Source organism: Crocodylus siamensis, chromosome 5, assembly GCF_052110815.1.
Source record: "Crocodylus siamensis isolate JL-2025a chromosome 5, ASM5211081v1, whole genome shotgun sequence".
Taxonomy (NCBI): domain Eukaryota; kingdom Metazoa; phylum Chordata; order Crocodylia; family Crocodylidae; genus Crocodylus; species Crocodylus siamensis.
This window is the reverse complement of record NC_143399.1, coordinates 23,303,933-23,317,010: the sequence shown is the minus strand read 5'-3', so window position 1 is coordinate 23,317,010 and position 13,078 is coordinate 23,303,933. Positions and strand designations below refer to the sequence as shown.

The window sequence follows — 13,078 nt, the reverse complement described above, 5'->3', positions numbered from 1 at the left end:
GAAAAAATTGGTTTACTTGAAGAATTTAGGACTCCACTTGCCTCCTTGTGCCCTCATTTAGAAACTCAGTCTGAAAACTCACAGTGTTTCCAGACATTTCCAGGAGTATTTCAGTTGCTACTAGGCTGAGCAGGTGGCTGTTGCAGTTGTAGAAATTGTATTCCTTTCAAGTGAATTCTTATGAAATAAGTTTTATTTCTGTCTCCAATTATCTGTACTTCCTTCCATTCTGAATAAAGGAAACAAATTTACTTTTTCTTGTCTTTTAACAGTGTGTTGAATGGGGGAGGGAGGATATCCTGGTATCGTGCAGGTACAATGCAGGATATCACAGAAGTCCACAAGGGAGGGATCTTCTTCCTAGTTTAAGTTAAACCAGAGACCCCCAACATCCCAGATGCTTTGCAGCCCTGGGCTGGGCTGTATGCTCCAGAGCAGGCCTGCCCCTGCCCCTCTGCTCCATAACTGGAGCTCTGGTGGAAAATGCAGGCACAGCAGGGTCTGCCTGGCTTCCCCCTGCCACCCCCTCCCCACTCGCTTGCTCAAGAAGGGATTCCCCACCTCCCCTCTCCCACAGCATGGACCGTAATGCTGAGAGGTGTCTGTGTAAGGCAGACAGAACGGTGTCCACTTAAGGCTTTTTGGAGCTAATCAACAGGTCAGTTGGTAATGTCCCTCTGTTCCTTCCTTGGAAAAAGTTGTTTAAGTACCCTGCTAGCTCCCTTGCTGATCAGGAGAAGTGTGTGTGTATATGGGGGGAGGCGGGAACCCCTCCCTAAGAGCGTCCTGCCGGGACCTGACCTTGCCCCCCCCCGCCGCCAGCTCAGCACTGTGGAAGAGAGGGGAAGCTGCTGTAGTGCTTTCCGGCTTCTAGCCTGAGTCACTGTAGGCACGTGCCTGCATTTTTTCAGTCCAGAGGAATGTACGTGCACTTGGAAACTGGTTCAGCCTAGCCAGGTTAGACTAACCTGCAAAGATTGAATCAATTCAGGCTCAGGCTTTTTGAATGTCTGTCCCTAGCCCTAGAGACTGTGCCATGGGAATAGTCATCATCACTTGACACTAACTTTTAAATGTTGATATCTGGGGTTTGCAGGCTGATTTGCAGGCCAGATATAGCCTATGACCATAGGTTTTTGACCTCTGGCCTAAAGTACTGATTCTTAAGATGGAACACATCATACCAGTCCTTTTACTTAGCAGTAAAGTGTGTTTATTAACAGTGTGCATGATACTACTGTGAGACACAGAAGATAGGTTCCCTACTCTGAAAAACCTACCGTCAAAAGACTTGAGCCTGTAATGTGCGAGTGCTTAGCTGACGGCAGTACTGGAACCAAGGCTCTACTTAGTTGAATTAACCAGACTTACACAAAAAAAAATTAAGTTTACACTTAGGAGTTTGCCATTTCAGGGCCCAAACAGCAATAGTATCTTCTTTGTCTTTCAGGCATCTAGCAAATAAGTGAAACTATATACAATTCAAACGCTATTTCCCAAATTCCACTTAAAAGATTATTTTAGTTTACAGCATAAAACAATCCTTCCGGTGAGCATTGAAAAAGCCAGACGGATAATCTGAATAGCTGAAATGATTGAGGAGAAATTGTTTCCATGGGTTGTCAGAGAAAGCAGTGACCACCAATTTCTAAAGCTGGCATGATGCTGTTAACCCTATCTCTGCCAGAAAATAGCAGAGGAGGCAAAGCCTTATATTATCTTGTTTAAATGAAACTTTGTTTTGTGTATTTTAGCATATTTTTTCTCTCTGGCAAATGTCCCCACTGCAGAACAGGCTAATGAATGTAGCTGAACTATGCTAAAAATGTCTTAGCTGAGACAGTAGGTGGTGCAGAACAGGCTAATGAATGTAGCTGAACTATGCTAAAAATGTCTTAGCTGAGACAGTAGGTGGAACCAATTTATTTCTAGTACCATTCAGATAGCTTTCTACGCTAGTGCAGAAAACAGTCTGCTCTTGTTTGCACATACAGTTAAACAGTTGTCCATCCTGGTTTTCTTATGCAACTATACTTTTTGCTGGAACTGACTGTCACAGATGGGTCAACTTGGTAATGCCACCTAAACCATCATACATTAGCCCTCCAAAGCTTTATTTAATCTAAATTATTAGTAGCTATTATGAGTACATGTTATGCAAAAACAGTCTATGTATTTTTAACGAAATCTTAGACTCAGTTTGTCTACACGCACATTTTTACAATTCTTCTAGAAAGAGGACCAGTTATTCTGATTCATCCTTAAATTTGAATTTCAGAGAAAGGTGACCATGACCATCTGGCATTTGATCCAAAGTCCAATGCACTTGATGAAAATACTCCTCATTTTGCTAGGCTGTGGTTCTGTCACTACTGTCTTGCTCCAAACCAGGTGAGGACATTTATTGCACACTAATAAACTCTATAATCATGCTGGTTGTCTTAGCTGTAGTAAAGGGTATCATGCTAGGTAAGTAATTTAAAAGCTATCCATTCAGGTTTATTTATTCCAGGACAGTAAACTAAGCTTATTTCTTATACATGCTACTGAGATGCAGTTAATCGTAGTAGGAATAAATTATACATGGGTAAAGCACTAGCACCCAAAAGAAAAAGAATCCAATATTTTACTCCTTATTTGGTTACATTTAGTTTCATAACCGTCTCTTCAACTAGTGTTCCTAAGTGAAATGGATTTTTTTTTTTTGTCATTTTCTATTACCCTGCAGTTTTCTCTCTCATTTTTGTCTTTCTTGCTCTACATCTTTGTTTCAATTGTCTGGATAAAGGCAGTGTTTGATTAATTTAAATTGAATGCATTTTCAAGTAATTCCTGCATTAATTGTGAAGCAAATCTTTTGCTAATTAGACCACTTTTCCTTTTCCAAGTTCCAAAGAAAATTGGTGATTTTTTGGTGTGTATATTATAAACAGTATCTCAGTTTGTCAGTTACTGAAGAGGGGCATATTTATTTTAACTTTCAACTACTCTCCTCATTCCTTTATATTCCTAATATTAAAAAAATGTTTTTTTACAAGAGGCTTGCCTTCCCTCTCTTGGTGCGCCTTGCATGCCCTCTTTGTTACAGTACTAGACAGGACCATCATACCTAAAAGGGCTTAGGTCTGATGGTGGGCAATTCATGTACAGAAAGAAATAAAATTACTTCTATTATTTGTTACAAATTATATTTCTAGCTGGTTTTGTTTTTGTTGATCCAAACATTAGTACCTGATAAAATGATTAGCTTTGAAGAGGGACCACGTGAAAATATGTTGCTTTAACACACAAAATACAGGATTGCATTTGTTTCAAAAGGCATGAAATAGAAACCTATTCATTTTCCCTTTAAGGAAGTTTCTGGTTATCATAATAACTGTGTAACAGTTTAACTTCACTTTTTACAGTTTTTCATATGTATCACAGGTTTGAAATGACCTAGCTCTACTGTTATTTAGTAACAGGACTTAAAAAAAAACCCTGTTGCACACAAACATATTCTGTCTTTTGAACTCTGCACAAATGTTCTTACTTTTCTTAGCTCTGTTCCAAAATTCCCATTTCTAGCTTATAAAAAATAATATACACACCAGTTCTTTCATATAACATTTATGTCTGTCCCCAGCATTTTGATGAGATGCTGCTATTTTGCGCTACTGCAACCTGATCCTCTATATTCCTGCCTGATACAAAAACATTATTTCTGGATACTGAGTACGAAATATTCAGCAGTAATTTGTAAATATTTATTAACTTTTAAACACATAAGTTAGTCTAATTAAGTCATTTATAACCTTACATAGTAACAAACACTAACATAATGACCTTACTTCCAGAGATTTCAACAAATTAAAATTTAAACTAAGGCCCTTATCCTGTATAGACTTAAACATGTGCTTAACTTTACCTGCTGTTATTAGTTCCAGTGATGCTATTGGCATTACTCACAGGTCATGCATTTGTAGTACTTAAAGGTGTATTTACAGAGAACATTCGATAAAAGAAGTGGTAAAAAATGCTATGGCCCTTTTCAAGTAACCTGCATGGTTTAGAGCTTGTATTTAAACATTTGTAGTGTTTATGTGAGGCTTAACGAAATGTTTATATATTGTATTTAGGGCAGAGCAGTGATGGTCAGAAATGTCTGAGATAGTGCTAAACAAAGCAACTCAGTATCAGAAGCAGTACAGCTACACTAGCCCATGTATAAAGGGGAGGCAGACAACTGGGGGAGGAGATTTTGACCACATATTTCTGCCATGTGTTTATATATTAACAAACAAAACTTCATGACTAATAACAAGACTTACAAATGGAACAGTCGTATCAAGGCTTTTACTCACCAATTACAAAAATGATGGTCGATTGCCTCAAATCTCCTGTAAAACCTAAATAAAATTTAAATATATTTTATTGTTGGCAGCAACGACTCATTTAATTCTTTCTATAGGCTTAGTTTTTTACCAGCCCAAAAAACTTTTGGGGAGATTTTCTTTAAATTAGCTTTTATTTTCAACTTGGATGTATTTCATTCTAAAATGAACTCTTAAGCACAATCTCACTTATGTTCCAGTTTTGTAGCTGTCTTTGTAGATGGTATAAAATATTTTAGAAGGAAACAGACAGATCTTTCATATTCATGTGATGAACATTGTGTCTGAACCAAATTTTTACATAAAACAAAATCAGGAAACGCATGAAGTTGAGTTAACAATATGCATTGTGAGACACTAAGTTTTTTCTTTTATTTTGGACATATAATTTAATTAAGGGCAGTACGTAACATTTTCCACATCCTCTTGGATTCTGTCTTGAATGCTGTTTATGACGAACAAAAGAAGTCAATCTAAAATTTAGCCAGACTAGAAGTAACTCACTTTGGATTATGGTATTTTCAAACAGGGATTTACCTTCAATTTATTCTTGAAATTACTATATCTACTGAAACTTGACATTTAAAAAAGGTAACTCTTTAAAGTCTGTTGTCCAGTGTTATGTCCTGAATAGCTTGTAACTTCATAGAAGGCCAACTTGTCTGCCTGATCTGGCTCAGTTTACGCAATGCTTATGTCCTAAGTAGCTGCAGTCCAGAGCTACTGCCTATGAATTACTGATTTTATTTTTTCACTATATAATAGGTAGACGAGTACACATTTCTAATTCTCAGATAACACTAGGAGCTGAGGTACTCACTAGCATTCAGGACGCCCGTAGAATTGTCCAAGTCAGAATGTACCTCAGTCTTTGGCCATTTACCAAATTCTGAAAGTTGCTATTACACAGGGTTGGATCTGGTATCAACTTTTCCAAATAGTTTTGGGCCCAGTATACTGAGTTGAGGCATCTTCCTCCCTGGCATATCTTCATTTGCATTTAGTTAGAGAATTCACATGATAAAATAGAGTTTCCATCAGTTGTTTAATACGTGCTTTTTACACATTAAAAAATCTGGATGCCATTCATTATATCTACTATGTAACTAAGAGCATTACAATGAATGTGTTCATTTATACTAAAGAAGGAACTCACCTCCTGTATTCTCATATCCAGAGAAACTTGACTGGTCGTCTGCCTGTAAATTAAGCAATTGACATACTGAAAGAGGTTATTGCTTAATCTTTGTTTTTTTTCTTCATGTATGTGCAGGTGTTAAAGCTGACATTGGGAAAGATGAATAGATTCACAGTTTGTGCCCACGCAATTATACGTTAACAATAGTTGGTTTATTTCACTCTGCAGAGCTTGAATGCAGAGAACCCAAGTGGCTCCTGTTGATTGATACTACTATATTACTGGCCTATATTACTGTATAATTGCTAACAGAGGTCCATCTATTTCAGTGTTAAGCAGTGTTAGCTGAATACTAGAGAGGTAGCATGTGTGCATATTAAATTGTTCCCCCCCACCCCAAATGGGAAATGCTAAGCTGTTTCCAGTTGTTCAAGGAATAGATAACAGCACAGTAAGTTGTAGTGTATAAAGAATATATTTAAAGGTAAAATTAACCTGCTGATTGTGCAATGAGACGTGGAATTCAGGACTTAAGCTATGACCCTCTTGACAATACCTTTGTGTAGTATGAAAACAATAAAGTTGCATCAAAGATCTGTAGGTCCATCCAGAAATGGAAAGGTACCCTTGACCTGGGTCCTAAATTCTAGATATCTTGCATCCACTCTTGTAGGAGCTACAGTCTGAGCAGACCAGGAAATTATTTTTACATAAAAATGATGAAAATGAAAATCCTTGTTTGTAGAGAACTGTCTTTATTCATTTTTGTATTTTCATTACAAATATTAAATCTTTAAAACTAATATTTTGAAAAAAATGGATTTTTAGAAAGGAGTTTGTTTAGTTGAAAGATTTCTGCTGAAGAAAATGTTGCTGTAAAATTTTGAGCAACGCTACTTCTAACCTGTTATTTTAAATTCCCATCTTTCACTGGTAGTGTAAAATGGGAATACAAGTGGCCATGACTAGTTCAGAGCTATCACTGCAATAAGAAAGTTACCAGAAAACCATTACCTCAAAAGATGCTGTTACCACATAAAGTTATCTGTTTATTGCCTCTTAAAATTCAGTTTTATTTGAGTTATTACCCATAGAGCTCTACCGAGCCTTTAAGCAATAGCTCTCTGTTGAAGCAAGGAAGATGCACAATATGAACAGGGTCTGTATACAGTACCCAGTTACGCACAAAAGGTACTCCTTATTGTTCAGCAGCACATGAAGAGAACATGCCTATTAGTATGACTCCCTTCCCCACTGCCATAGAAAGGCCCAGTAATTAGATGTTCATGTCCATTATGCCTGCTATCTTGCTTTTGGACTGTCGCAGGGCACTAAGGTGTGCCTGCTCCTTCAAGAGCTCAGAGACAGCTTACCTAGGGAGCCCAAAGAGGTAGGCAGGGCTCCACAGCTGCAGGCTACCTTGCCTGTGAGCTAATCAGGGTACACCTGCACCCAGTCAGGTGACTGGAAGGAAACAGGGCCCTGGGCATATATAAGCCCCAGGGCGGGGGCTGACAGGAGGTTAGTTCTCTGTCAGCAACCAGGGGGAAGGAGCTCTTGCAGAAACGCTACTAGAGATGCTTGGTTGCCTGTTCTGCTGATGGTAAGACTAATGGGCTCTAGGAGCTCCTAAAGTATCTGGAGCTAGGAGGCACACATTGTTGAGGGAGAAGCTTGCCTCCCTAAAGGGGCAGGGTGTGACCTCCAATGTTATTGATGTTGTTACAAGCCCAGCAGCTTGTATTTACGTTGTTATTTGAATCCAGTGGACCGGGCTGAGGCTACTGGGGAGGAGGAGGCCTCATTGGGGTCACATTACAGTGTGGAGAGCCCAGTACCAGTGCGTGCATGCAGATAGGGCTGTGGCGAGTCCAGTGCCAGTGAGGACATGCAGACAAGGGCCAAGGGCCCAGTGATGACAGGAGGCCAAGTTAGATCAAGGCCTCAGAGGTACAACATTTGAATACCTGCTGCAAGGCATGGGGTGTGGAAAAGGGGCAGTTTTGGAGCCATGCCTCTAGCCCATAAGGCTTGGGGTGTCCTGCAAGGCACTTACTTAGAGATGGACCCAGCAAGGGGTCTAGGAACACACAAGGTTTAGTGGGGTCCACCAGGACCATGACTGTGTAACAACTTGAGGGCAGCCTCCCTATCTACTATCTATTATCTTAACCATCCAGATGTGGCAGGTGAGACTAGAAGGCACCCATAGGGCAAAGCTGGCATGGTCACAGGGCCCTAAGGGCATCACAGCTGTCTCTAGGGACCCCATCCTAACAGTGACATGGACTAACAAGCTATAGGAAATAGTAAGACAGCAGTTCCTGTTATCTGGGGAATGAAGTGACTGTGACTGACCACTGCTTGGAAGGGCTGAGAAGAACAAGGAGAGATGACAGATGACAGCTTTCTCTCTCATGGCCTGCATATGTTCACAGGTACCCCACAACCTCTTTCATAAAATGCAGGGTGAGTGAAGATGACAGATATTCTGGGTGCAACAAAGATAAAGCTCTGAAGGAGAAGGACATGCACTGGGTAAAAGGACAGCCACAGATGTACCTGTGAGCATGGTTATGCAAAATGCCTAGGCTCAAGTCCTCTGCATCTTCAGGGTTACATTAAAAACTTTTGTGTCAAAAGATGTGATGTAGGCTTGGGTGGTTCACAGTGGTCTGAATCTATTGACCTTTAAAGGCAAATTGCAAAGTGCATGTTGATAAAATGTTACTAAAGAAGGGAGGGAATGAGGAATATGGTGCCTTTGTTTTTTATGGCCTAGCTATGTAATATTACACTAACATGTGGATACCATTTCTTTTTTGCTTTATTTTTAGGGATTTGACAGGGGATTATAGAGAACGCAGCCAGGTACACTATGTTGTTCTTATCAATCAAACTAAAAACTAAGCATAACCCAAGTTACTTACAATCAATGCATTCAGAGTAGTAGCTTTTTAATGCATTCTGTAAAATACTAATTTATAGAGGAGCACTGATACATTCGTCCCATATCAGATCTGTACCGATGTGAAGAAAATTGTCTATATTGGATATCGGCCCTATGGGGCCAATAATTTGGCCAATAAATGCTCGTGCTGTGTGCAGCTGCAGCGCAGCATGGAGCAGAGTTGGCAGTGTGGAGAGCTGTCTCCAGCTGGTAAGTCAGAAGGGAAAACAGGGTGGAGGAGGCGTTGGGGGCAGAGCAATGCCCCTGCAGTGAGGGAGGGGGCAGGGGCAGGCACTGCCCAGCCAGGGCAGAGGGGGGCATGGGACAGAGGTGCAGCTTGTGGGGTGGGAGGTGTCTCCCACTGCTGCTTGCATGTTAGGAGAGAAGGGGGGAGGGGCATGTGCCCCTGGATCTGTGCAGTTGTGGCTTTTCCTGGGGCTTGGGTGGAGGCTTTTCCCGGGGTTTCAGCTGGGGCTGTGCTGGCTGGTGGTGCAGGGGTGGGAGTGGAGCTGTGGCAAAATTTGCAGCGGCTACAGCCTCCTCCCATTATTGCTGGAGCCCGCTCTGAGCCCAGCCCCCAGCGAGAACATCCCCACGCAGAGCCAGCTCCAGCTCCAGCTCCAGCTCCACTCTGCAGCTGCAGCCTGCCCTGTAGTGTGCAGATCTGGGGGCACACGCCCTGCCACCTTCCCAGGGTGCAAGCAGTGGCAGGAGCTGCCTCCCCCATGAACTGCTACTCCATCCCACGCCCCCCCCACACAGCTGGGCAGCACCTGCCCTGCCTCCTCCCTCACCACAGGGGGTGTTGATCTGCCCCCCACATCCTCTGTCTCCCCTCTATCCTTCCACCACATCAGACTTACCAGCTGATGGCGGGTATATCAGATATCAAATGGGTATCGGCTGATATGCCTCCTTAAATATTGGCTATCGGTATTGGCCCCCAAAATCTCTATCGTTGCACCCCTAATAATTTACCCTAAGCACTCCACTAAGTAGCCAGCATATTGTACATTACACTAATTATATATGAAGGATTATAATTTATAGTCATAAGTACCAGCAGGAGGTTATACAACTGCCTATTTAAACTTTTATACTAGGGGTTTAAAACAGTAGTCATAATACTAGAGTAATAGGAGAAGAAACTTTTGGGAGACTGAAAGAAGTAAGCAATGGTGAATAGACTGTGCAAACTGGGGGCTGTTTTAATTTACAGGACTTCTATATTGCACTCATGTATCTCATTGTATGCCTAGCAGCACTGAAATAAAAGGACAATTTATTACAGACTGAAGTACTACAAATTAGCTACATAGTCCCTTTTCATTTCTTTATTCATAGAAATACCTGTGCTATTATACTTTAGTTGAAGGGGATGACATCTTTAAAAGAACAAAAATCAGCAGAGATTTTGATCATGTTACATGGGTATTACTGTTTCTGAGTATAGGACAGCATGTATACAAAAAATCCTGGGGTTAATTTTCCCCAAGCATGCACTGATGCTTTTCATATTGTATGCATTTTTAAGGCTGTAATAGCATAATAATACTTCTGACTTTAGAGAAGGTGAGCATAACGTAGTAAGTGCTTGAGATTTAGAAGAACCTCTTTTTGTGCCCTTGTCAGATTAGGAATGCAATGTGATGTGATCCAGAGCAGCAATTCGTATGTGAAGTAACACTTGCTGTTCTGTAAGCAAATTCTAAATATTCTTAATCAACTTCAAAAGGTACTTCTATTCACACTGCCATTGTATTTATAAGAGCCATTTCTAAATTAGACAGAAAAGGTTAGGTTTCTTATGCAGAAGTTATTTATTGCATGAGACCCCAAAAAAACCTTGTGAATAAACTCTGGATAAGAGACAATACAGGATTTTTTTTATTGAAATCATTTCATTTAAACTTCTTATTTAAGCATGATTTAAATCAAGATAGGCTGGACCCTGATTTAAATAACTGATGTGAATTTTGTTTTGGCTTTGTATTATTTCATTTTTTTTGTAAAGAAAGGTTGATTAGTCTTGAAATGTTGATTTGCAACTACTTTCTTATACTATTACTTGCTAACTAGAAGGATATACTATATTTCTCCATATTTATTTAATTATATAGCTACATATATTTTTTCCAGTTTCTTTGATCCTAACATTTTGATGTGAGGAAAAAACGTGACTTATCCTTTATTCACTGGATGATTAACTTGTTGCTCATGATTTGTGTCAAGCTGTATTTGGATGGAAATTGGAATTCAATTAATATGTACAAATTAGCAATTTAAAATTGTTGTTAATAGGCAAGTAAATTACCTTAAGCTTGCCAAACACATAAAAAAATCATGTTTGCATTTAAAACTATTTTATTCAACAAAGTATTGTCATACTTAAAACTGAACTTCTTATTTCTAATCACCATATTCAACAAGATTTTAGATCTAGTAGACCGCAGCCCACCACACCTTATTTTTATTCATAGATTTAGGAAGAAAACAAACTTTTCTACATTTTTCAATTCTCAGTAAGTTTCTAAGTTTGAATGAGTCTGAAATAAACTGGTTACATATTGCAGAGCTGCTGGCCATCATCTTTGAAAACTCATGGCGATTAGGAGAGGTCCTAGATGATTGGAAAAGGGCAAATAGAGTGCCTACCTTTAAGAAAAGGAAGAAGGAGTATCCAGGGAACTACACATCAGTCAGTCTCACCTTGGTCATTGGAAAAAACATGGAGTAGGTCCTCAAGCAATCGATTTGTAAGCATTTGGAGGAGAAGAAGGTCATTAACAACAATTAGCATGGATTCACCAAGGGCAGGTCATGCCTGAACAAACTGATTGCCTTCTATGACAAGACGACTGGCTCTCTTGATGTGGGGGGATCAGTGGATGTGGTGTACCTTGATTTTAGCAAGACTTTTGATATAGTCTCCCACAACATTCTCACAAGCAAGCTAAAGAAGTATGGGTTGGATGAATGGACTGCTCGATGTCTAGTTGGCAGCTGGTATCTAGTGGAGTTGGCAGCTGGTATCTAGAGAAGTTCAACAAGAACAAGTGCAAAGTCCTGCATTTAGGATGGAATAATCCTATGCACCAGTACAGGTTGGGGACTGGCTGAGTAGCAGATCTGCAGAAAAGGACCTGGGGGTTACAGTGGACAATAAGCTGAATATGAGCTAGCAGTGTGCCCTTGTTGCCAGGAAGGCTAATGGGCCGCACTTGTAGGAGCATTACCAGGAGATCAAGGGAAGAGTTTCTTCCCATTTATTTGACAAACTGTGTCCAGTTTTGGGCTCCCCACTACAGAAAGGATGTGGATAAATTGGAGAGAGTCCAGTGGAGGGTGACAAAAGTGGTTAGGGGGGTGGGGCACATGACTTATGAGGAGAGGCTGAGGGAACTGGATTTAATTAGTTTGGAGAAGGGAAGACTGAGAGGGGATTTAATAGCAGTCTTCAAGTACCTGAAGGGGGGTTCGAAACAAGATGGAGTTAGACTGTTCTCGGTGGTGGCAGATGGCAAAACAAGAAGCAATGGTCTTAAGATATAGCAAGGGAAGTTGAGGTTAGATATTAGGAAAAATCTTTCTCACTAGGAGGGTAGTAAAACACTGGAACAGGTAGCCTGGAGAGGGTGTGGAATCTCCATTGTGATTGCCAGGCTTTGAATAGTCATTCTCGTGCAACCTTTGCTCTGGTGGTAAACATTAAGGTGTCTTACGGACTCATGTCGTTGACCAAGTAGGTGTCTCCCCCTCGAGTTGCCTCCCTCATTCTCGCTTGCCACAACTTGTTCCTCAGTAGACAGGATTGGTCATCAGTCATGGGGCTCCACCACCCCTACACCCTGACCTCACGGCCCCTCAGATGAGCTGTCCCTCCGTTGGCCTCGTCCCCTCTGGTGGGATCATGCCTCATGGCTTGACATCTGGATGCTCCTTGCCTATGGCCAAGTTCACCCATGCGGGCCTGCCCCCTCGGCCTTCCTTGCCTCCACCCCTTCTTTTGGGGAAACACAAAAAACCTTCCGAGGCTCCTCCTTGGCTCTGTTCCTTGGGGTTATCCCCGCGCTTTCCACTCTCCCCCTTTGCACGGGGCTACCAAACAAAATGCATTAACAAAACACAAAAAATGATGAGCCACCTCCTGATGTGGCTATGCCCTGTCCCCTTACTATCCTTCCCCTTGCTCTAGCTTGGGAAATACTTTACTTCTCACCCGTCGCCTTCGGGATTCACTCCCATTCTCCCATCGGCCCTGCTGGGACCGGCAGTGATACCCGCCCCGATTGTAACCCCCTCAGGGCTCTCCCAGGGTCTTCTCCCTCTGATGTGGCTTCCTCCTCACCCTGGTCATTGCAATACTCCCACCTGGGGTCTGCTCCAGGTGCAGCTCTGGCTCTGTCTCTGAGTCCAGAGTGCCTGTTGTTCCCCTGCCGTCCCGTGCATGCTCCTGACAGGGTGCTCTGCTCTGCACTGCCGATTTCTGTCCCCGGCTTGTCAGGCTCTGCGGGTCCCATGGGGAAGATCCTCTCCTCTCCCTGAGGTGGCTGCTGCTTCCCTGTCTTGCTGCTGTCCTCCTCCCTCTCCGCGGCATTGGCCACCATTTTTATTTCT

General features: G+C 41.6%; 1 protein-coding gene across 1 annotated transcript in view; it reads right to left on the bottom strand.

Annotated features, from left to right (window-relative positions):
- The window catches only part of AK5 (adenylate kinase 5), a 155,855-nt gene that overhangs the window by 30,466 nt on the left and 112,311 nt on the right, over positions 1 to 13,078 (bottom strand). The window contains exons 9-10 of the mRNA XM_090050357.1: positions 5,530 to 5,572; positions 4,344 to 4,388 (exon numbers count right to left, since the gene is read on the bottom strand). Of these exons, the coding sequence (XP_089906483.1) occupies positions 4,344 to 4,388; positions 5,530 to 5,572 (88 nt within the window). The remainder of the gene's footprint in view (positions 1 to 4,343; positions 4,389 to 5,529; positions 5,573 to 13,078) is intronic.